We start from the raw sequence: 22,959 nt of genomic DNA, 5'->3' as shown, positions 1-22,959 counted from the left end.
TTCCCCCCTTCCTTTAATACACATTCCCAGCTTTGGCAGTGAACAAGGAAAGCTTGAAAATGTGATTTCTACAGACTAAGTGCCGAAAGACAAATGAAAATTAAATCTTTACTAAATCTCATAATGTTTTAAATACTTGGGGGCTTCTCATGCTATAAACTCTAGGTCTCATGGGTCTTCTAGGACAGGAAGATGAGGAAACTGTGGCCCAGTTAGTTAAGCAGCTTGTCACAGACCACGTGCACATCAGCGTTCATTATTCCAGCAGTAGTAACAATTTGCACTCATTTAATAGCACACAGCAGAGAGGTTTTTTTAATATCTACATCACATTTTACAAATGGGGAAAGCAGGGCACGTGGGATGAGAGAACTTGCTAAGATTTCACAGAAAGGCATCCAAAAATTCAGAAAGAAGGTCAGGGATCCCCACCCCACCTGGACACATGCTCACCCGCTTGCAGATGCTGCCAGTGCCACTCACAGAAGCCAGAAATGGAAAACAGAAGCCAGACACCTCATTACAACACAGTTTGCCAAATAACTGCACAAACCCTGGGCCTTAAACCTTCTGAATACCACAAAGCTCATTCTCTCATTTTCAGACCCCGAATCCCAAATGCGTTTCAATCATGAAGTTGCAACAGGAGGGAATAAGATACAATGCTGCAAACGCCAGCGAGACAGCACTGCAATGATTTAATTCCATGTATCATGGTCAAGATGAGACAAGGCAGAGCCAAGTCGTTTTGGCTAACGACAGTGAACCTACACACCTACATACAAACACACACACACACGTGGGGAAAAGGAGAAATGTCCTGATTGTCACCACAGCGAACCGTAAAACCTCCCACAGTTTCATTGTGATGGCAACCACCAAACTCACAACCTCCAGCTTCAAAATCCTGGCTGTCTCGTGTCTGAAAAATCTCCCTTCGCTGTCGGCAGCGCAGAGCCTACACCAGCTAACTGAGCAGTCCCCTGGTTCTATGTAGGAGTGCCTACATATGTACATATTCAGCAAGAACCCAGCCTGCACAATAGGGACCAGATTTCTGAAATGCCTCAGCCCCCTTTTAGATGCTTGTATAAATGGTCAGGTTTTCCAAAAAGCTCAACGCTGGGTATTGAGCTCTTGTGAAGATTTGGCTCCAACCACATGTGCTGAGCAACTGCACTCAAAGGGAGGATGTAGAAAATCTGTCCCACAGAGACCAGCCTTCGTGCTCTGCTCAAAGCACTGCACTGGAACCAGGGCCACGGCAGCCTGACGAGGAGCTCCGGGGCAGTTCTGCTGTGCCCACGGGCTCACCTCACTCCTCTGCCGTGCTCACCTTCATGCCCTCCCACACCACCCTTCTCCAGGCTCCCCGTGTCACCCCTGCTTGGGCAGAGCACAAACCCCCAGCACCGGGTACCCAGGAGCTCTCTTTAGGGCAGCCAGCAGCCCTAAAGCTTTGCGGAGCTGGGGCGCCCACCGCCTTTGAGCACCCATCTCCCACCCTCCAGTTACTCTCTAATACTTTTGAGCACTCAGAAGGACAACAGGATCTGACACCTTCTTCACTAGTACTGGAGAATGCAGTGCCCTGTGTTAATTAACCCCATTACCCCACAGACACTTTGCAGACTGGGCTGCCCCCAGACCAAGGCACTGGGGGGAAGTTACTTGGGCTGCCCGCAGAGACCACGGCCCCAAGACGGTCAGGGTGCTCGCTCACTCCTGGCTATCTTGCCTGCCTTGACAGGCCCGCAGACAACCCGGACCATTCCCCAGCTCGCACCAGAGGCGTTTTAACATGTGGGTTCTCTCCAGGAACCGGAAAGCTCCAAACGCTTCCTGCAAGAGCCGCAGGGTGCAAAGGGAGGGGAGAGGGGGAAGCAGGACCCTCCCCTGCCTCCCCAGGGCCCTCTCCCCACCTGGCTTTTCTTCGTCCAGCACTTCACCTCCCTGGCACACAGGCACTCCCCTCTGCAAACCCTCCTTCCAGGAAACTTCGCAGGCAACACAGCCCAGCCACAGAGACCTGCCTGGCTGTGCCATGAAGCAGGGGAGGAGGAGGAGGAGGAGGAGGAGGAGGGAGGGAGGATGCACTGCGAGAGCAGGAAACCTTCCAACAAACACCCCCATCCCATGTTTGGGAGCAGAAGCCGAGCCCTACCTCGCAGCCGCTCGGAGCTCCCCGCAGCAGGCCGGCCGGCCGGGCGAGCCGCAGGGCCCGTGAACCTGCCCCCAGCAACGAACCGCACGGAAAACAACCTCTCGCCATGCAGGGCTGAGCAGCTGGGGCCTGGCATGTGGGCACGGCAGCGGGGGGAGCGCGGCCGCGGCGGGGGCCGTGCCGGCCACACCATCACCCTTCGAGCTCCCCAGCGCCGGAGGCACGGAGCGGGGTCTCTGGCTGCCAACTAGGGCTGTGCACGGCTCCTCCTGCTCCCCCCGCCGCCGTCTCCCCTTCCCCGAGCCCCCTCTTCTAATCCGCTGGACACCAGCGGTTGGATCATTAAAAGTCGCCTGGGCAGGGGAAGGAGGGAGGGAAGGGCTGGGAAGAGCCAAGCGGGCTCCACGCTCCCTCCCTCTTTCCCAGGCTCTCTGAACTGAAGGAGGAGGAGGAGGAGGCCTGGCTCTGGGCCGCAGCCATGGCAGTCGCAGCGAGGAGGAAGGCAGCACCGGGCAGAGGGACACTGAGCCCCTGCCTGCACCAGGGCCGCGCTGGGGGTTTCGTGGGTTTGCCTTGAGACACCTTCTGAGTGCACAAGAGGTTTCACGCAAGGCCTCAGGGCCAGCCCTCGCCGGGCTTTGTGTGCACTCAAATCACTGCTGCACCCCTGCTAACAGAACGGTTTGCTGGGGGCGGTTAAACACCCACCTAACGGGAGGTCACAGAAAGCCAGTCGAGGATGCTACTCTAGCCAGATTAGAGCAGATTTAGGTGCAGGACTCTGTCCCAAAAAATCTGTGCTGCTCTTGCAAACAGCCACCTGCGATTCCACTTGAAAAAAATGTCCACTCTGCCCTTTGGTGCCGGTGTGGACACAAAACTGCCAGAGGCAGAGCTCGGTCACCAACTCCAACACAAACCAGAGCCCCGCACAGACCCTCTGGGTTTAGAACTCAGCCCACTACAACTTCTGCGGTGTCCTAAATCTGCCAGGCTGGATCCTTGGCTCGTTTCCTCCACGGCATCAGGGCTAGACAGACGGGCAATGGCAGCAGGGAACCGTGTGCTGCTCTGGCTGGTGCTAACGGGGTCGGGGGGGCAGGACAGAGACAGTCCCTGCACCCCCATAAAGTGCCCCTGCCACGTCTAGGGCAGCGGTTCAGGAGCTAAACGTGTGTTATGGTTGTGGAGAACCGTACCCAGACCTGAGGAACAACTGCACTTGGGTTTATTTGCTCCAAGCGCCTGCCTCTCCCTCCTGTCTCACAGGGCAGAGACCGTTCCTCTCCTAACAACGTCCCATAGCCAAATTAAAAGTCCTCTGATTTTTGCGTATGGGTTCCAGGTGTTCACTAAGAATAACACCACACAACTGTCTCCCTCCATGGGATATACCCCTAAAAACATCGTAGCGCACGTGCTCCCGCCTGCTCCTGGGGTGACAAATTTCATTCCACGGAGCACAGTAATTTTTTTCTGTGCGTTTCACGCAGACAATATAGGTGACAGAACATCTGTACTTCATTCAACCCCTGTGCGTCATCCAGCATTTTCTTGGTATTTAGCTATTGTTTTCTTTCTTTCTTTCTTCTTTCTTTTTTTAAACTAACAAACGCTGCAAAGGCTCCCACAGGGTAGAGCACACACATTGCAATACCAACCCCAAAGAAATAAATGGGGCTGGTTTTGCTAAGGCCTGGTATGTTTTGAGGAAAACTCAAAGCCTGGAGCTTTGTTCAGGGCAGCACAGAAGGAAACACTTGGGCTGGTGTCATTTGTGCCTGCAAGAGGCGGGGGATGCCGAGCTGGCTTGCAGTCCCACATCACAATTGTTCCTTGTTCCGCAGAGAGCAAGACTTCACAAACGCTGAACTGTTTTACAGTGGGGCTTAGGAGGCCAAATCACAAGTCTGTGCTGTCTTACTGAAGCCACTGGGTTAAACCCTGTGCCCCTCACTTCGTCATTAACTCAGATGGAGTTCTCCTCCGCAAAGCCTAAGCGAACAGCCGCAGCCCTGTCAGAAGGAGCTTGGGGCCATGAGCACCTGCAGCCCAGGGACTCAGGCGCGCTTTGCTCTGCTGCTGAGCCATCGGCTCCCCTGCACCGCCTCCAGCTCCGGCAGGACGGGACCAGCCGGCTGCACAGCTGGAGAGGCTCAAGGAAAAGCTGTTCCACTTCAGGTCAGCACAGCAGCACGCCCAGTTCCCCTGGAACACGTGCAGTTAGATCACGCACTGCCAGTCACGTACGCCAAAACCATGCGGGAACTCATGGTTCAACCCCCTCTTCGGGTACCCCTTCGAAAGGTCCCTGTTCCCACACCCAGCCCTTCCTCCCCACACTTCACAACCACTCCCCGACCTATCAATGACCGAACACCCCTGGAAGCCCGGAGTGCCTTCCTCACCCTGCCCACCTCGCCTGCTTTGCACGCTCGTCCCCTTCCCCGTGCTGACTCCCCTTTCCTGTGCTGACTCCCCGTTCCCGTGCTGACTCCCCCTCTCTCAGCAGAAGGAGTTGATCCTGCACTCGTGCTGTGGTCCCACCGAGCCATCCCGGCCCTGGAAGGGGCCTCCATCAGATCTGCTGCTCGCAAACCCCATGAGACATCAGGAGGGGCGAGCGCCGAGACAGCAGCGAGACGGAGCCTCTGCACGTTTGTGAGGAACCCAGGGGCCAACACTAGTGGCAAGCGCCACTGAGAAGCCTATAAATAAATCTGTATTCCTCCTGTTCTCGCTCTCGCCCTGGCGCTGACCTGCTTCCCAAGCCAAGCCGGGAAGCAGCACCTCCCCTGCTCCCACCTGCCAGGCACAGGGCTGCGCTCCCAGCCCCGCCACCAGCAGCTCTGCAAATACAAAAACCCTCATAGGATCCCCCGCCTTGGACTTGCACAGTCCGTCAGTTCTAATCACAGCTGAGCTCTCCAAAGCTGCCGTCAATCAGCCCCATCCTACCCTCTCCCTTACCCTCTCTGCCTGCTTTTGGATAAAAATAGCACGTTCCAGCACAGCCCTTCACCTTGTGCCAAGCGCTCGCTCCCCGTCCGCGGCACAGATGCTCTTTCTCCCTCCCGCCTCCTCCTCTTCTCACAGCAGCTGAACACACACGAGCAGTAAATACTCCCCGTACGCTTTAGTAGGGAAGTTACTGGCTGGGTGTGGGCAGCGGCGCAGGCACCGCTCCGCCAGCGAGGTTTGCCGTGTTTGCCCATCTATCAGGTAGGGTCTGGGCAAGCTTCCCAAGCACGGCGGGCAGCGTTTCAAACTGGATATTGCGGGATAACCTCTGTAAATAAAGAAGGGGATGGCTTTCCTGCCCGCGGGATTTGCGGACTCTCAGCTGGGCACGCCAGGAGGGTGTCAGTCAGCATTAACCGACGGCTGTACTGCTTTCGAAAGCCTGGATGCCCTTGTCCCCTGGGGACTGGGCTGAGATCCATCAGGCTTAGGCCACATAACCCAGCGGAGCGTCACCGGGCTCTTTCTGGATGTGGGTCACTATCGTTACCGTTCCCGATCGTTTATGCATTGTGAGGATGCCGACTGCAACGGGACAAAAACAAACACAAGCCAAGTAAACAGCCACACACCTACGGCGAGACTGTATTGGCGCTGCGATTTGCAGGGCTGTCACCGATTGTGTTTACACACCAAGGTGAATCTGGCTTTTCCCTATATTCCTAGACTGGAATATATCCAGCGGCTGCTTGGTAGAGTAATTCTGGATTTCTGCTAACAAAAACCAGGATATGGCCCAGAACGTATTAAAAACTCTCTCACTATATGGAAAGTGTCTCTGTATCGGTTATTTCTGCTTCACATGCTACCCCACGGCTTCGGACAGACGGGGTGCAAAGGAGGGTGGCTGTACTACGTTCTGCATTCTTGATCCTGCAAAAGCCACGTCCACCAAGGCGTAGGGAAAATGCCTTATTCTGCTGCCACTTGCCCGAGAACCCGAATCCTCCAAAAACTGCATGTCCTGCCTTTTAGGGCTATTTATTGTTATGAATAACAAATACCTCACAAAAGCCTCTGGCCTCCTCCTTTCTTTGGGTCCAGCCCCTTCCACACTGGGACCTGCACCCTGTCACACCGCAGGAGGCTGCTGGGATTCTGCCTTACGCATTCATGGCTGCTTTTCCTTGAAATATGAGCGTTCGTCACGTGGGTCAGTCGGTTAATTATGAACCTTAGTGTGCTGTTAACATGTCCTGTAACACTGCAGCAGTTTTCACGAGTACATCTTAACCAGCAGAGTTAGATAAATAACTGTCATACCAGCCAGATCTGGCAGGCGACGTCCTGCTAAATAATTGTTTAACGAAGATAAACTATTTTCACAAGTAGACCTGAAGCTGGTGGAACCCTGTGGCTGGTTAATCTGACTAACAAAGTACTGCCCACTTTAGACTAATTATTGTTCTTGCCTACAATTAACCTCCCGGCCACAATGCAGATCACTAATCAGTATCTTTTTCTCCTTTAAAACTTGGACTCTGGGATCTGAGGACAACGACCTCCAGTTGATGTTCCCAAGCTGCTGCATTTAAAACCACAGCCCCAACTACCTCCACACAGACCAACTCAGTAGCTGCAAATCACAGCACGAGATCATCCTTGAAGCGGACCTGCCACAAGACAGAAAGGGGAAAGCTGCACGTTTCACGGGCATGTTCTGCCAGGACCCCTCGGGCATCGTCTGAACATGCAGATCTCTGACTGTGAAACTCTTCCCAGAGTCAGGGCTCACCCAAGGAGCCGTCGGCGCTCTCTGCCCACTCCTCCCCTTCTCACCTCCACCCCACATCACTCTGCCTCTCTGGATTGACAAACCCTGTGCAGATCTCACCTTCTTTGGCCTTTCGTGGTGGGATACGTGCTTCTCTTGAGCAGGGGACGTGGAGCGACTCCTCCTTCCAGCAATGAAGGAGCTACCTCCAGAGTGACGTGAGGTCTTCTGAGGTAAGCGGGGAAGGGGAGGGGAGGTGGAGAACAGGAGCAAAGAGACAGAGAGGAAACAGTGTTATAGAGTCCAGCCTTCACTGTCACTGTGAGCAATGTTACAGTAAATGGCTTGTGTACCACACGCAGGACCAAACTCTGTCTGTACCAGATGCCGAGTCTGGTTCCTAACGCGGGGACCACAGTGGATACCCCATTAGTGGTTTTACAAACAGCATGTAGATCTAACTGCCCGCATCTTTGGTTCTTGGTGGCCCACACACACTAACACTTGCAAGAAGAAAGGCACAGCTCCTAAGAGACCATTCTGTGAACGAGTTAAATGGTAGCAGCAACATTGCTTAGAGAATCCAGTCCTCCTGAGCTGCAGTGTCCAGCTTCCAGCCGTGAGCGGGGCGTGGGGGAGGATGCCCTGGTCTCAGCCCCCAGGCACCAGCAGAAGTCCTGCGATCTATCTCAGCATCAGTAAACTGATGGAGAGCTACGCTTGTGTCAGATACTGGGGGTACCTGAAGGGCAGGGAGGGTGTCCTCCAGTTTGACTTTGAGGGGAAGCTCAAGGCACCAGTCACCGTGTGACAGCACTGATAAGCAGGAAGGAAAGTGGGAAAGGCCAGCAACAAAGGAGCCACTGAGATGTAAAGCTGCAGTGAGAGCATCGAGTTTCCTTTTTGCTGGAGGGGGAGAGCAGGTGCCTACTCATTATGCAGAACAGGAAAAGGGTTCCTCTCTTTCTCTCGGTACTGTAATTAATAGGGGGAAGTCCTTCACCCCAAATATCCCTCAAAGAGTGAACGACTCCGTGTCTCTTCTGGGCTGTCTCTGTCCTCAAGCACAGTTCTGTGTCACACCCTCCTGCCCAGGGTGCCTCAGCTACATCCCTAACTCCTGGAGCATCAAACATCAAGGCTGCTCTCCCCTCTTGGGACTTCGCTTTCAGCCGTACCGAGTGGGTCAGGGAAGCCAAAACAGATGGGAAGGATTCAACCCCTAGTTTTGAAAATGGGTTTAAAGATGCTATAGAAATGCAAAATGTAAATTAATCTCTATTCCTAAGTGGCTCTGACTGAATGGCTGAAAAGGGAAGCAGGCTGCAGACCTTGTTTATGTGTTCTTGGCATTTCTTACTGCTCTGAGCACAGATACAGTCCAGGATGAAGATGATGTCTTATATGTGACAAAAAACCTCTATTGCACGGATGGAGAAACTCACCATTTTATTGAAGTGGTACTTGCAGTAGCCACAATATTTGACATTGTCGACTTCTAGGACTTCCTCTTCACATAAGAGGCCAGCCATCTGGGCACTGAAATACATGCAATTAGGAAGAGAATAAAGCAAATTGTACAACCAGACCACGTATCCCATTAAAGGGCAAAGAACAGTTCAGGATACCCAGGCCGGGTCTTGAAGTTTCCTGTTCTGCTTGGCAAATGGTATGCAAGGCGGGGGAAAAAAGTTCAGACTGTTCTTAATTCATATTAAGATCTTCAAAATTGTCGGTACTTTTCTATCAGATCGTCTTGCAATGTTTGTTTTTCTCAGGGGAGGCCTGGAGACCAGTAACAATTCCAACAAAGGACACATCATGAGCAAGGAATCCACGTGAAGCTGGGAATGTCCCTGCTCTGCTGATAGGCAACGTTGTTTTCAGGCTGTGAGGGTACATGAGGATATCAGCCCTTAAAATCGCATCATCTAGATGATACTCTAGATGTGCTCTGCTGGAGAAGGAACATTCCTGGGTTGTGACTCATCTTGTCTCTTCTTGGATTCCACAGAGTCTTAGGGAAATCCCCAGCCTTCGTTCTGTGAAACCTCAGCCTTCCTGGGGAAGTTCCCCTCGCAAACGGAGCGACAATGAGACACCCCTGGCACAAGATAAGCCCAGGGTGATGAGCCCAACCCCACACCACCCATTTGGTGTGGCCTCAAAGCCATAGCAGCAAAACCAATAGCTGGGGCTATCTTGGGGTGCTGCTGTGGGGAACTCACCAGGTGACATGGAAAGCTTGCCGGCAGCCGTGTCGGTTACAGGCCATGCACGCTCCAGAGGCTGCTTTGCTCTCCCTGCCCTGCTCTTCACAGATGTAGCAGGTCTGCAAAAAAAAAGAGTGCTCACTCAAAGAGGCAAAGTGTCTACTTCACTCTCACTGCTCACCAGCAGGCAAAGCCTTCAAGAACTCACAACTCTGTGTCCAGTCATCTCCCTCCTATGACAACAGCTCGGGGTTATTTCTCAGTGGCATGCACAAAACTCATGCATCTTCTTTTTCTCCCCAAATAACAACCGTGTCAGATCGAAACGTGGAGTAACCAACGCGCAAATCTGAGTACCTGGCAGAATAAGATGACCCTCAAAAGCCAAGGTGGGGCAAGTACACTTGGGGCAGTGGGAGAAAGAGACAGCCTTACCTTGTTGAAGCGGTCGTGGGGCACGTACTGCAGGACAATGGGCTCCATGGTGAGCACGTTGGCAAACTGCACCTCTGGGATGTACAAAGCACAGACGACGTGGGCCCACCCTGGGGAAGCAAACAAGAGTGTGGAGCTTCACAGTGGGCAACACAGAAGAGCCTTAAACTCAGACAGGGCTGCAGACAAGCACGGGAGGGAGAGAAGGAAGAAAGCGTAGCGAGGGAGACAAGTTAGATGTTAGATTCGAAATACGGCTTGTTGGAACTTGGTTAGGACTCAAATTCTTTGTGGGTGAAAGACAGACGGATACCACCTCCGGGTTAAATAAGAAAGCAGAGATTTCTTTGGGAAAAGAAACGTACAACGCTCATCATTCTTAAAAGCACCCCCTCAGGACTGGTGACCCAGAGTTGAAGACCCAACCAAACCCAGGAAAAGCATCCGAGCAGTAAATGATGCTGATGGGACAGGTTTGACATGTAGTCCCACGCCACTGGAAACAAAGCTCCCTTTATTGGCTGTTATCAACGGCTAAAGAAGGCTCCTTTTCAGCAAGCCAAGTTAGATTAAAATCTAAATCCACCAAGACACTTCCCAAATCAGATGTGTAAGTTGAAATTCCATCTGGTCATGACAGAACTGAGAAAGTTTGAAGGTCAGGAACCTTTGGGGGCTGATCCATACCGGTCCGGCTACTGCACTGGAAGGATTTAGCTAGAATTAGGATGGATTCACCTGGGCAGGCGGAACTAAACTCCACCATTAACAAATCATACAGCACTGCAAGTACTTGAGCCATGTAATTCCATACGGTGACATGGTTGTAACACTTCTTGTGCCTGTCCACACAGACCTGACCAAACCATGTAATAACACGTTTGGAAGAAGATGCTCTGTTATTATACAACAATCCCCCAACGCGATACTTGTGCTATTGCACTAAGGCTCTTGGCACTTATGACCAGCTTGAGCAGATGCTTCTACAACATATCCTGGACTTAGGGGTTCTTCTCTAAATAGGGGATCTATCAGAATAAAGACCTCCTTCCCTAATTTAACTCTCTGTGTATTGAGGTAAGTAGCAGGTAGGTACAGAAGCCTTTCTGAAAAATAAGGTTTGGGGAAAAATTAAGTCTGATCTATACAGCTAGCAGCATCCATAACTACAAGCTCCGACAGCTGAAATCAGACTCCACGGTACTTCACAGCACCAGAGGCTGAGAAGCACCAACAAGGAGCAGACAAGTCCTGAAGAGAAAAACACCTTTTCTGTGTCCTGGTCCCTGAGCTCAGATGGGGACTCAGGGCTGAGGCTCTGTTAACCTGAGGCTCACGTTGCTGCTGTGCAGGCAATTTCTGCAAACAATGCCAGATCGTGCACTGACTCCTGCGAGGTTAAACCCAAGAAACCACACATTTCAGAGGCTGTGCTTCGCTGCCAGCCAGAAGCCAGGCAGGTTCCCCCCCAGGGAAAGGTCTTCTCACCATGGAGGCTCCAGAAAGTGAAGTTTTGCAAGAAAAAGGCAGTTTTAATTCCTCTGGAGCCTCCAGCCGTCCCTTTCTGGTGACACAGGCTCAGAAATGAATTACTTCACGCCTGGGACAGCTGCCGAGTCCCCGTAGGCTCTGCATGACAGACCCGGCTCCGCACAGACGTACTCACCTCCGTTGTCCGTCCGCTTCAGGGCTCCATCTTTGTGGGGACACAGTTCACATCTCTTGAAATTAAGCAGAAACAACAAATTTAATCGAACTCCCAGGGGCGCAGGGCCAGAAAAGAGATGATTCATTTACAACATGGTTATGAAAGACGGGGCTGCTTTCAGAGAGAGGAAGTGGAAGAAGGGCCGAGAGCGGTTTGGGTGCAAAAAGATACTGTGACACAGCTCGATATCGTCCTGACGGGGACGTGTTTAAAGCCTCAGCCCAAGAGCCGCGGGGCTGCAAGCAAACCTTGACTTTCACGGGGCTTTTTATAAAAAAAAAAAAAGTTTTAGACTTTGCGGTTGGGGACTAAAACTGAAAACCATGACTCAGAGAGCAGAAGGCAAATAAAAAGAAGCCATGATCTATCTTTGTCTCTTTCCTTCCTTCCTTCTCCCTTGCGATATTTTTTCCAGTCTCATGAGAGGCGGGTGAGGCTGTCATGACATTTTTGCTGGTGGGGGCGTAGGGGACCGTGGTGGCCTGGGACTGGCAGGTGGGCACCCTGCTTCCCCCCAAGCCCTGCCCCAGGGAGGGCTGAGGTGGGACGGGGAGGGCATGAGGGGCACATCGGTACTGGAGGGTCCGTGCTGCCCAGGAGGGTGGAGGAAGCTCCCTCAGCACCATCATCACAGAATCACTCAGGTTGGAAGAGCCCTCTGGGATCATCGAGTCCAACCATTGCCCTGACACCACCATGGCAACTAGACCAGGGCACTAAGTGCCATGTCCAGGCTTTTCTTCAACCCCTCCAGGGATGGTGACTCCACCACCTCCCTGGGCAGCCCCTTCCAATGGCTAATGACCCTTGCTGAGAAGAAATGCTTCCTAATGTCCAACCTGAACCTCCCCTGGCCAAGCTTGAGGCTGTGTCCTCTTGTCCTATTGCTAGTTGCCCGGGAGAAGAGGCCGACTCCCACTCCACTACAACCTCCCTTCAGGTAGTTGTAGACTGCAATAAGGTCACCTCTGAGCCTCCTCTTCTCCAGGCTAAACACCCCCAGCTCCCTCAGCCGTTCCTCGTAGGTCAGACCCTCCAGACCCTTCACCAGCTTGGTCGCCCTCCTCTGGACTCGCTCCAACACCTCAACATCATGCTGGACCCTGGCCCAAAAACCTGCAAGATGCAACCCTTTTCCTGCCCTAGTGGAAACATCTGATTTGTTAAAAAAACAAAACAAAACAAAACCTGTTTTTCTGTGAAAAAAATGTGCTTCATCAGAAAGTTGTGAAATGAGATGCCTGGTGTCAAAGCGAGACGGCGGGCTGTGCTGCTGTGAGATTGCAGGACCCGGCACTCTCGCCTGCCTGCGCTTCACCGTGATCGCTCAGCTTTGGGGCAGGTGCTCCACGCCCCAAAAAACACCAACATGCTGAGTAATAACTGGCCGCGAGCAAAAACCTCTGCCACCGAGGAGTCCCCGAGGACCTTCCACAAAGGTGGGTTTCCTCAAGCGAGCTCAAGATCTCCTCTACTGAAGTTTTACCTCCTGGACAGACTGGCACAATAAATAGGATTTCAATGCTCTGGGCAGCGGGGAGGCTCAGCCCGACCCTCCAAGGCTTTCATGGGAGTCAGGTGTGTGGGGCTGTCAAACAGGCACCTTTGGCAAGCACAAAATCATAGAATCACAGAACGGTTTGGGGTGGAAGGGACCTCAAAGATCATCTAGTTCCAGCCCCCTGCCATGGGCAGGGACACCTTCCACCAGACCAGGTTTCTCCAAGCCCCATCCAACCTGGCCTTGAACACTGCCAGGGAGGGGGCAGCCACAGCTTCTCTGGGCAACCTGGGCCAGGCTCTCACCACCCTCACAGCCAAGAATTTCTTCCTAAGATCTAACCTAAATCTCCCCTTTCAGTTTAAAACCATTCCCCCTCGTCCTGTCACTCCATGCCCTTGTAAAAAGTCCCTCTCCAGCTTTCCTGTAGCCCCTTCAGGTACTGGAAGGTGCTAGAAGGTCTCCCTGGAGCCTTCTCTTCTCCAGGCTGAACAGCCCCAGCTCTCTCAGCCTGTCTCCATAGCAGAGGGGCTCCAGCCCTCTGAGCATCTCCATGGCCTCCTCTGGACTCACATCCAAATCCCTGTGATAATGTATAAATAAGAGATGAGGGGACAAAGACCAGTGCTGCCGGCAGCAGCCCATCTCGCTTTCCCTTGCAACTTAGTCTGAAACACGGACGGGCGACCACGGGACGTGTTCCTCACTGCTCCTGCTCAGGTCTTGGAGAGCTGCACTCACAATTGCTAGGCAAAGCCTGGCGGAGCCAAGACAGAAAAAGAACTGGGTTAACTGAGACACTGTAATAAGAAATTTGCACTTGAAAAGGCCCCTCCGCTCTCTCCTCCACCCCTCAGATCAAAGCAGCTCTCCCACCACGCGATTAGCAAAGCTCTGATCGTAACAAGAGGGGTTAACAGCTCCATCGGCCCCACACAAGACTTTTAATAGCCCTGCCTCCAAATGACAGCCAAAGCCTTCACATGATCCCTCACATGAGTGCCCGCTGGCCACTGCAGCTCACCAGCCTGCCCACACCATTCCATTACAAAGTGGATGGGCTCTTGCTTACGGTAAGCACAGCAGTGGCCACAGCATCCTCCAGGGACCCGAGCATCCGAGGAGGGGCTGCGAGCAGGGATTAGCCAAACCTCTTCCTTTTATTCAACCTGCACAGGCCAAGGCAGGCTCTGGGGGTTTTATTTCAACTCTGGGAAAAGAGCGGAGCTTGGCTGATTTAAAGCAGGTTGTCGTGGGTAAGGTTAGAGCTCCTGACCCCCTGGGGTTTATAATCCCAGGATCTACCACCAAGCGACTCCACCTGCCAAGTTAGGGCTCCTGAGCTCTCTTTTGGAAGAGGAAGAGGGGATGGAGCCCACCTCCCCAAAGGAGCCACACAGAAAACACGAGACCTATGTTTCAAAAAGCTCACTAAGGACTGCAACACCCTCCATGCCTCCGTATCTCATTTTCGAAGCAGAAGTATCAATATTTAGGCAATAAATATGTTTGTTATGGTCAAAGCTTGCAAACTGCTTAAAGATTCTTCTATGAAGGCAGATGTGGGAAGAAAAACATTGTTGTTTTTCAAAGGAGTTTGACACACAGTCATTATGAAAGAAATACAAATATCAATTCATCCTCCTGCTGCTGTCAGGGTGTTTTGCGCTCAAAGAGCAGCACCTCTCCTGCAAGATCCTCAGGGCAGTGTCTGACAACGCTCCTCTTACAGCTGGAGAAAGCCAGGCACAGGGAGGTGCAGTGAAAGCCCAGGGCGGTGGAAGAGTCAAACCCTCCAGCCTCGCTGGACCACAGAGCACAGATTCAAAGCGTTTCGGTCGCAGAGCCACGTGCAGAGCTCGTAAGACCTGACTCATTTCCCTTACTCTGATCACGCTGTTCGCTACATCAAAGAACTAGACTCTTTTTAAGCATTTACCCATCTGCGTGTCTGTTGCTATGACTGCTGGTGTTTAGCTGCAAAGGTGAGGGATTTAGATAGGAAATCGTCCCCAGCTCTGCTTAGGAAGGAAGATTATTGCTGTTCAGTTATCCCAGTGGCAGGGCTGACTGCCCCAGGACTGAATGGCATGACTGAAGCCCACCACACACCGTCTAACAGATTTCATCAAGGGCAACTCCAAGAAGGAGCCGCCTGCAGGGTATTGATTTCTCTACACCTCGGAGGCAGCGTGAAGTGTGTAACGTGCAAGCGAAAAGTTACACCCCTTGCAATGAGCACAGGTGAGGAGGACTTGTGCGTACGTGTGTTACTACAGCTTGCACTGAACTGCAGCTAACGCTGAGGAGCTGCTCTCTGCCCGCACGGTTGGGAGAGCAGGGGGAAGGAGGCCCATGAAACCCAAATTCCTTTCTTCGCTATGAAACTATCTGCAGGACGTAAAACCACTCAAAGACACATTTGATCTTCTTTACTGCAGCGCACATAAAAGCAGCATCTTACGATGGGGAAAGAGCTCAGGTCTGAAAGTCTGGTCTTGTTTACACTCCCCCTTCCAATGCGGAATGAGTTAATGCGATGTCGGAAGCGTGGCACAGATACCTAATTCCCCCATTCGCTCATCTCTGCCAAGTTCTTCGCCCATCTGTGAAACAGATTAAACTTTTGTACTGCGGCACGCAGAGAGCCCAGCCGAGGTGGAGCACGCTGTTTGCTCAGCCCTGCACAGATCCGCAGACTCAGAGGTCACCTACACGGGCTTCGCTAGGCGGGGACTTCAGCAAAGGTTTAGCTAAACCAGTTCAGAAGGCAGCGCGGGCACTAATAAATGTTACGTGTGCTGAGTGAGGCCTTCTGTATCTAAGCAAAGCCCAAGTTTAATTTAAATCCATCTTTAAGACAGCAAAGGGGGATGCTACCTTGGATTTACTGCACGGCAAAGCAGCATCCATGGCGTAACTGATGTTAAAGATCTACACGCCGGCGCCTCCGCCGTCGGTTGGTGCAGCCGTATCTGATAAGGGCTCACGTGGGAAGTTATTGCAGAGGAGCTGGTGTGCTATAAACCCACAGCCTCGTTTACTGCACAAATAACTCTGCCACATAGACGGACCTAAGAGGCAGCCCTGGCCTGATTGTTTCCACTTTCCTGCCTCACCGGGAAATGCCAGAATTAATTAAGAACATTTGTAAAGTGTTCCATACTGCTAAACTGCTACTTAGACAGAAACTAAACCCTGATCCAGCTTCCTGTCATTCTCTCTGCTGTTTCACCAACTCAGAAGACTTTATGCAGGAGCCTGTTGCTGCGAGATGCGAATGCCAACCCATCCTGTCAGGCAGTGTGATAACTCTGACAGCACAGCAGCAGCTCAGGTGCTGCCAACTTCTCTCCAAAGCCTGAGGAGCTCAACAGAAAAAGCTGCAGAGAAGCCACCTTTTAGAAGAATGCCATTATTTTTTTAGAAGATTGAAGTCTCTAGACTCAAAAATTTTGGCATTGATAACTTGCTTAAAAGCACCTCTGGCAGCATCTTCATCAAAATGGCTAATAGCATCACATCAAATTGTTTGGTACAATTATTCCTTTTGCATAAACAAGATCTAGCAGGTTACAGGCAGAGCTGGGATTCAGTCACAGCAGTGCTGCAATGCCAGGCTCCCTTTTGCCAGGGGACCACGCTGCTGCCAGCAGGGACACGAAGGGCACGGAGCGAACCCGTCCCGTGTCGGGCTCCGTACTCACCACCCGGGCGGCTCGCTCCTGAGATTCACATTTCCGACAGAACCAGGGTCCCGTAGGAACCTGGACAATCCCATAGCAAGCTGGAAGAAAAGCAAAGAGAGTTCATTAGACCATCTTTAAATCGACTGTTTCATTTCTAAGGTGTACATACAAGTTTGCCAGAGCTGTTATCAGCCAGAGATGGGTGACAAAGTTACATCGACGCAGCATTTTATCCCCGTTTCTAGTTTCCATGTCCAGCAACAGCAGACAGCCTTTTGCAAGAGGTCCAGTGTTACACATTTATTCAACTTTCCAAATAAGCTCATGCCCAGTATGAAAAATTCCTGTGAAAATCTGGCCTAAGTGGGAATGGAGTGCTTCAGAAACTGTCTAATTCTGGTCTAGTGAACACAAACGGAACAATTTCTTACCCCATAACTTTTCAAGAGTCACTACTGATCTAAATATAAAATTATGAAATGGTTGGCTATGAAGCACCTTAACCATAATTAGGACCAAGATAAAATCTCAGCATCATGAAGGAAATAATGTCAATGAGAATTCAGACAGACACCAAGCGAAACTCCCATGTGTCCTGCACAGCCCCAAGTCACACCCAGCAGCAGCCTGGCACAACACGCTTCCCAGATCACTGAATTCAGCCTCTTTAGGATCACTCCTGGGAACAGGTCCTGTGTTAACACAAGTCTCCAGCTGATAACCCAACAAAACTGCTGTACCATGCGTCCCTTTTGCTTTCTCCATCACTACTGATGCTCCCAGGGTCTCCCTCTGCAGCTCCCACTTCTTTAAAATCAGCTCCCTTCTCTGACGGGGCAATGTTGCTTGAAGAGTGTTCACCTCCTTCGGCAATCTTCTCCCTCTAACCATCCAAGGATGGTCTTTGTGAGTCCCAAGGGAAACCTTTCTGACCCTGCAAGGGCTCTTTGCCATCAGGCAGGTGGGTTTAAAGCAACAGAGGCTGGTAAAGATAGTGGTAAGAAGTAAGGCTATGCATCTCAGATGAGGGTATAGGAGTCTCCTAGGAAAGAACAAATTATATCTTCCTTATTCCACCTTCAAATGCGAGCTGGCGGTTGGAATGGAATCCCAGTCACTCGAGACATTTGAAACTAGGTTGGACAAAGCATCTGAAAATATCCTGCTGGAAGCAATCCTGTGATGTTCCCTGGGGGGTGGACCAGACACGACCCGTAATAGGTTCTCTCCATCTCTCTAATGTCTATTATTCCACATCAGCCAGGAAAACGAACACAACTGTAGAGCTAAACCGAAAGAGCTGACTGCAAGATGAGCCAAGGCATCCACAGAAGAAAACAGAAACTCCGTGAAAGCAATGAGAGAGGAGCCTGCCTTGGGTCCATCTTTAGCAGTGGGCTTAGGGCCAAAAGCAAGCACTCAGCTGGAGCCAGTGGGAGCTGCTGTGCCCACTGCTTCCAAAAGGAAGACAACAAGGAAGAAAACAAGGAACACTGCAGAACATAAGTAAGGCAGAGTTGAAAAACATGATTTGGAAATGTTCTTAACTACCTTATTAGAGTCTTCATTTCCAGTCAGATGTTTTTGTTAACACTTTCAATTTTTTACTGGAAAGACAGGATTTCTAACCATTGTCACAGAAATGGTACTGATGTTTTTAAGAACCAGCCCTAATGTGTACCTACAAGTTTTTTAAAAATCCAGCGTTCTTCATTTAATTGTACAATCATTTCAAAAGGTAACTTTGGTTTTGCGGATAAAGCAGCACAAAGAGACACCAAGCCCAGTGTGTGACTGCATGGAATGAGACTACACGAGCCAGATGATCCCCTGCAGTGGTTTGTGTCAATTTAAGAAATAAAAGCCTACCAAAACACCACGCTACTGCTACGTTTATGAGCAGGCTTCAAACAGAGGGTTGAAGAACATCCACTACACACTGCTACACTCCTTATGAATTATTATATCCTGAAGGACTCTTATAAGACCTAAACAGACAGTTGTGTTTTCCAAACGCACAAGTGAGACTTTCCTATCGCGTTCTGACTCTACCAGAACAATGCTATGCACCCGTTTCCCCACTGCTGCAGCAAACACGTACCTGTGCGGGCCTCGAAACAGGCACCCAAAAGAACAGAAGCATTGCACGTTTGAAGCTGTTCTTGCACGTTTGAAACCGTTCTTGCCAGCAAACAAAAGTGTTTGTATTAATCTTACAAGTGGGCACAAGGATGCCAATGCCCTTTATCACCCTCCAAAAAAGAGAGTGATGAAGGAACCTATTCTCCAGCACGTGGTTTGATAAATAACGGGAAGAATGGAAGATTTACACCAGCAAAATTAAACCAGAAAGATGTGTCCTTCCAGAGAGACCCCCGTCCTGCCGAGTCACTCGCTGGCACCCCGGAGAGGCTGCCTGGTGACAGCAGACACCCAAGCATCGCCTCTGAAAGAAGAGAAATCCCCTGCGAGCTTCGCTTCCTCATTTAAACTCCCTGTTAGTCACCTGGTTGTAAGCGACTTCTTACTCAAGCTGCGAGCACGGATACACCAAACGTACGAAAAGCAAAATAAACCCCAACCTACAGCCCCCGAGACCTGCCAGAGGCGGAGCAGGACACGTTCCCAGCTGGAGGCAGGAGCATCAAGGCACCGAGGGAGAGGTTGCACAGGAAGAGGCTGGAGATGTGCTGGTAGATGGATGGGATAATAATAGATGGAAAAACAGACACGCCAGATGAGACCAGAAACCTTCGTGTTATTCAAAACAAACCAAGCAGGATAATTACTGTGCCTTTCTGCTGGCTTTTAACGAAAGCAAATACTTTTTTTTTTTTAATATTTTTTTTTGTTCGGAGACCCGAGGACAAACTTTCTAGCGCGATCCCGTGTGCCAGGGGCGTGCTCCGAGTCATTTAAAATGCAAACAGCCCCAATCTCTGCGAGGAGAAGGGCTGCCTGCCTCCCTGCCCTTGGAGGGGGCAGCTCCGGGCCCCGCGGCCGCCCCGGGGGTTACCCGGGGCCATGAGCGGCAGCGGCCCGAGCCGAGCCGAGGGCACCGGACCCCGGGGGCGGCTGCGGCGCTGCCCAGCCCGCCGCTGCCCCCCTCCCGGCCCGGGGCTCGGCAGCTCGCCCTTCCCCGGGGCTCCGAGGGGCACCCGGCCCCGCCGCCCCGGCCGCCCACCCCCCGCGGAAGGCAGTGGCGGCCGGTCGCTGCCGGCTCCCGGTACCGAGCACCCCCCGCCCCGGTGCGTGCCCCCCCCCGCCCCGGGGCGCAGCTGACGGCCAGCTCCGCTCCCCCCCTCGCCCTCCGCACCCCGCGCTCCCCCTCCGGCTCCTCCGCCGAGCCAGGCCGGCGGCGACACCGTTATTTTGAACAATAGGGATAAAACAAAGCCCCCCCCGCCCCCCCTCTCCGCGCCGCCCCCGCACCCCCCCGGCTCCCCGGGGCGCCCGGCGCGGGGAGGGGGGGGGGGGGCGGTGGCGGCGGCGCTCCGGGCCCCGCGGTGCCCCGGCGGTGGCGGCGGGGGCCGGGCCGGTGCTTACCTTGGTGCACCGCCACATTGCAGCCGTGCCCGTCGCAGTACACCAGCGGGTTCTCCGCCCAGCCCCGCTCGTCGGAACACACACAGCAGCCTCCCACCATCTCCTTCATACTTCCATGAGGGTTTCCTTCCCCCCCCGCCTCCCTCTACGCACACACTCCTCCCTCCTCCTCCTCCTCCTCCTCCTCCTCCTCCTCCGCCGCCGCGCTCCCCCCGCCCCGCTCGCCGTTGCCTTTCACACGGCGGCCCCGCGAGGGGCGCGGGGTGCGCGACCCCCCGTGACGGCGGCGGCGGCGGCGGCGCGGAGCCGGGCGGTGCTCGGGGCTGCGGGGGGGTGGGCAGGGGGGCGGCGCGCCCCCGCCCCGCTCCCATGCACGCGCACACACCCCCCCCCAAACCCCCCCTCTACAATCATGGCTGCGCCGCCCGCTCCTGTAAATCCGACGTTGGGGGGTTGCGGGCTGGCTGGCTCGGGTGCGTTTCTCTGCGGGCCTCTGTGCGTGTGAGATTATTATTATTATTATTATTATTTTAATCCCCCCTCCCCGTCTCCAGCCGCTTTATGCTTTATGTTTTTGTTCACACACACACACACACCCCCCCCACTCCGCCCCGCTCTCCCCAGCAAACCGAGCAGGAATCCGAGTGTGCACCCGGGTGTGCAAACCCCTGGATGCGTGCCCGAGCCAGTCAACATGGATCGCTCCGGAGCGATGAGCTGGGACCGCTCCGCAAATCCCATTATCTCCGCAATTCCTCGCTGACAGATCGGGGCTCCGCGAGCGCCACCGCCTGTCCTGCTCCCCGAGGCTCCTGCTGGAGGGGTTGTTAACCCGTTGGCACCTGTTTTGTTTATCTTTGCACGGGAAAAGAAAAATACCCCCTTGGAAGGTTTATGCCCAGCAGGACAAGCGTCAGAAATCAGCTGGGAAACAGTAAAAAGAAATAATCCCAAGAGTCTAGTGACCAGTGCTGCATGGGATTGAACCTGCAGGCTCTATAAATCCACACAGCACCAGGAGCACCCTGGTATGTCATGAGAAACAGCCCTTGCCTTGGACACAGCATCCGGAACGGACAAGGAGAAATGAGGAAACCCCAAGCACAGAGCACATAAGTAATTAAATATGAGAAAAGAGGCCTAGGAGGAACCCAAAGAACTCATATAACGGCTCCAGCTGTAGCCAAAATCAGCTGCCCGAGGACACAGCGCAGCTCTGAGGGAACAGAGCCTGGGTCTCATGGTCTCTCATGTAGGTCCTTACCCAGTGACCACACTGTCCTCATGAAAAAAAGGAAGTGCCTGATGCCAGGCTGGGCAAAGAAACAGTAGGAAGAGTAGAAAAAGTAGAAAACTCAACAGTGAACAATTTTTCTCCTGCATTGATAAAGAAAAATGCATCCTCTTAAGTTGCTGTACTGTATGGTTCTGTTACAGTAGGGCTTTTTGTGGGGCTGATGGAGGAGAGGTATACAGCGACATCAATAAAAAGGTGCACGTAAAGGTGCCTGGTTTGCACTACTTCTTTTCAATTCTGTTCCTGTAAATCCTTGGCGTTTTTTTAAAAAGAAAGAAGTGTTGTAAATTAGATCAAGAGGAGAGAGTATTGTATTTGCTTGGGAAATGTATGGGGTTAATGGAATTGCGGAGCTACTTGAAATCTTTTCTCCCTATTCTTTGTGGGTTATGAGCGCTGAAGAGAGATGGACATGGTAGTGAAGGAAACATCAAGAAAAAAAAATCAAAAGCTGTTCTCTCTGCCTCCAGGAGTAAGCACTTAAAATTGTTTTCAGATGCTGGCATGTATGTGAGGAGCCAGGAGGTCATATCTTTACAGTCTTCACAGCCATCCGTGTTTCTGCGGGAAGGTGCCCTCCCCAGAACACAACCTCCGCGGGTCCGTTCTCCTGCCTGCGAGCGCATCGCTGCGGTGACTCCACGGAGCTATTCCTGATTTACAGCAGCTGAAATAAGACCAGAAACAGTGTCGATGCCTGTTAGACTGGCGACCCTCTTCTTGCTCGAAGCGTTTCCCTTGCGACACGTAGCCTTTGAAAGGTTGGCGTACCCCATCCTATAGTTTCTTGAAAAAAAAAACAACTTCTCATCAGAGAGGAGAGAGGAAACCCATTCCAACAGCCCTAATAATCACCAGTTTAGCATCCTTTATACTGCACCTGTTCAAGCGTTACATCAAGGGGCTGGAAGGCAGACGGCTCCCCGAGAAGCTGCCTGCTGGGTTGCTGTCTTCCTTTTATTACGTTCCTTTGAGAGTCACAGGGGCAGACAATACGCTCACCACATTGCTGGAAATTCACTCAGCCTTAGCTCACTTTTCTGGGAGGGTTTCCCCTCCTCTCCCCCTCCTTTTTTTTTTTTTTGCCTTTTATCTATTGTGTTATGAACTTGTTTAAAAGAAAAGGGGGAAAAATCTGGCTGGTTGCCTTTGTAACCTGAAGGAGATCCTTGTGGTTTAAGATTGTCTTCGACTACAGGACAAAATGCGAAACATCCGCCGTCCCCTGACGGTCTTGGTTCCACTTGGCCATGATAGCAGACACTTGGACTTGAACTGCAAATTTGCCTTTAGGGGATTAAATTCCAATTTACATAACTAATCCCTGTGGTGAGGAAAGGCTAGGGCAGAGAGGAAAGGGCATGGAGGGTTTCTTGAGAAAAATTTGGGCGAAAGTTACGGCTGTGAAAACCGAGACACGGAGATATTTAATTTATATTGTTCATTTGTTGTTTTATCAGTGTTTTTAAAATGTGGCTCTATGTAGGAAGCAGGCAAAATTAAAGTGATATATAGTGACTCATGGGAACCACTATCCTTGTGTATCTCAGTCATAACTGCAGACCTAAGTTACAGAAGTTGTTACTAAACTTAGACCTTTACTACTATATCTAGAAAATTTTGGATAAGGGAACTGGCTGCTGCACAGGCTCAGACATCGTGAACAGAGCT

The 22,959-nt window shown here is 52.0% G+C and overlaps 1 protein-coding gene across 1 annotated transcript in view; it reads right to left on the bottom strand.

Moving 5' to 3' along the window:
* Positions 1–20,115, bottom strand: part of MLLT6 (MLLT6, PHD finger containing) — a 45,117-nt gene extending 25,002 nt beyond the window's left edge. The window contains 7 exon segments of the mRNA XM_068418954.1: positions 7,020–7,127; positions 8,345–8,438; positions 9,128–9,231; positions 9,548–9,657; positions 11,214–11,268; positions 16,464–16,543; positions 19,992–20,115. Of these exon segments, the coding sequence (XP_068275055.1) occupies positions 7,020–7,127; positions 8,345–8,438; positions 9,128–9,231; positions 9,548–9,657; positions 11,214–11,268; positions 16,464–16,543; positions 19,992–20,100 (660 nt within the window). The 5' untranslated portion in view covers positions 20,101–20,115.
* Positions 20,116–22,959: the final 2,844 nt, after the last annotated feature.

This window comes from Nyctibius grandis, chromosome 26 (genome assembly GCF_013368605.1).
Source record: "Nyctibius grandis isolate bNycGra1 chromosome 26, bNycGra1.pri, whole genome shotgun sequence".
Taxonomy (NCBI): domain Eukaryota; kingdom Metazoa; phylum Chordata; class Aves; order Nyctibiiformes; family Nyctibiidae; genus Nyctibius; species Nyctibius grandis.
This window is presented reverse-complemented; position numbering and strand designations above follow the sequence as displayed.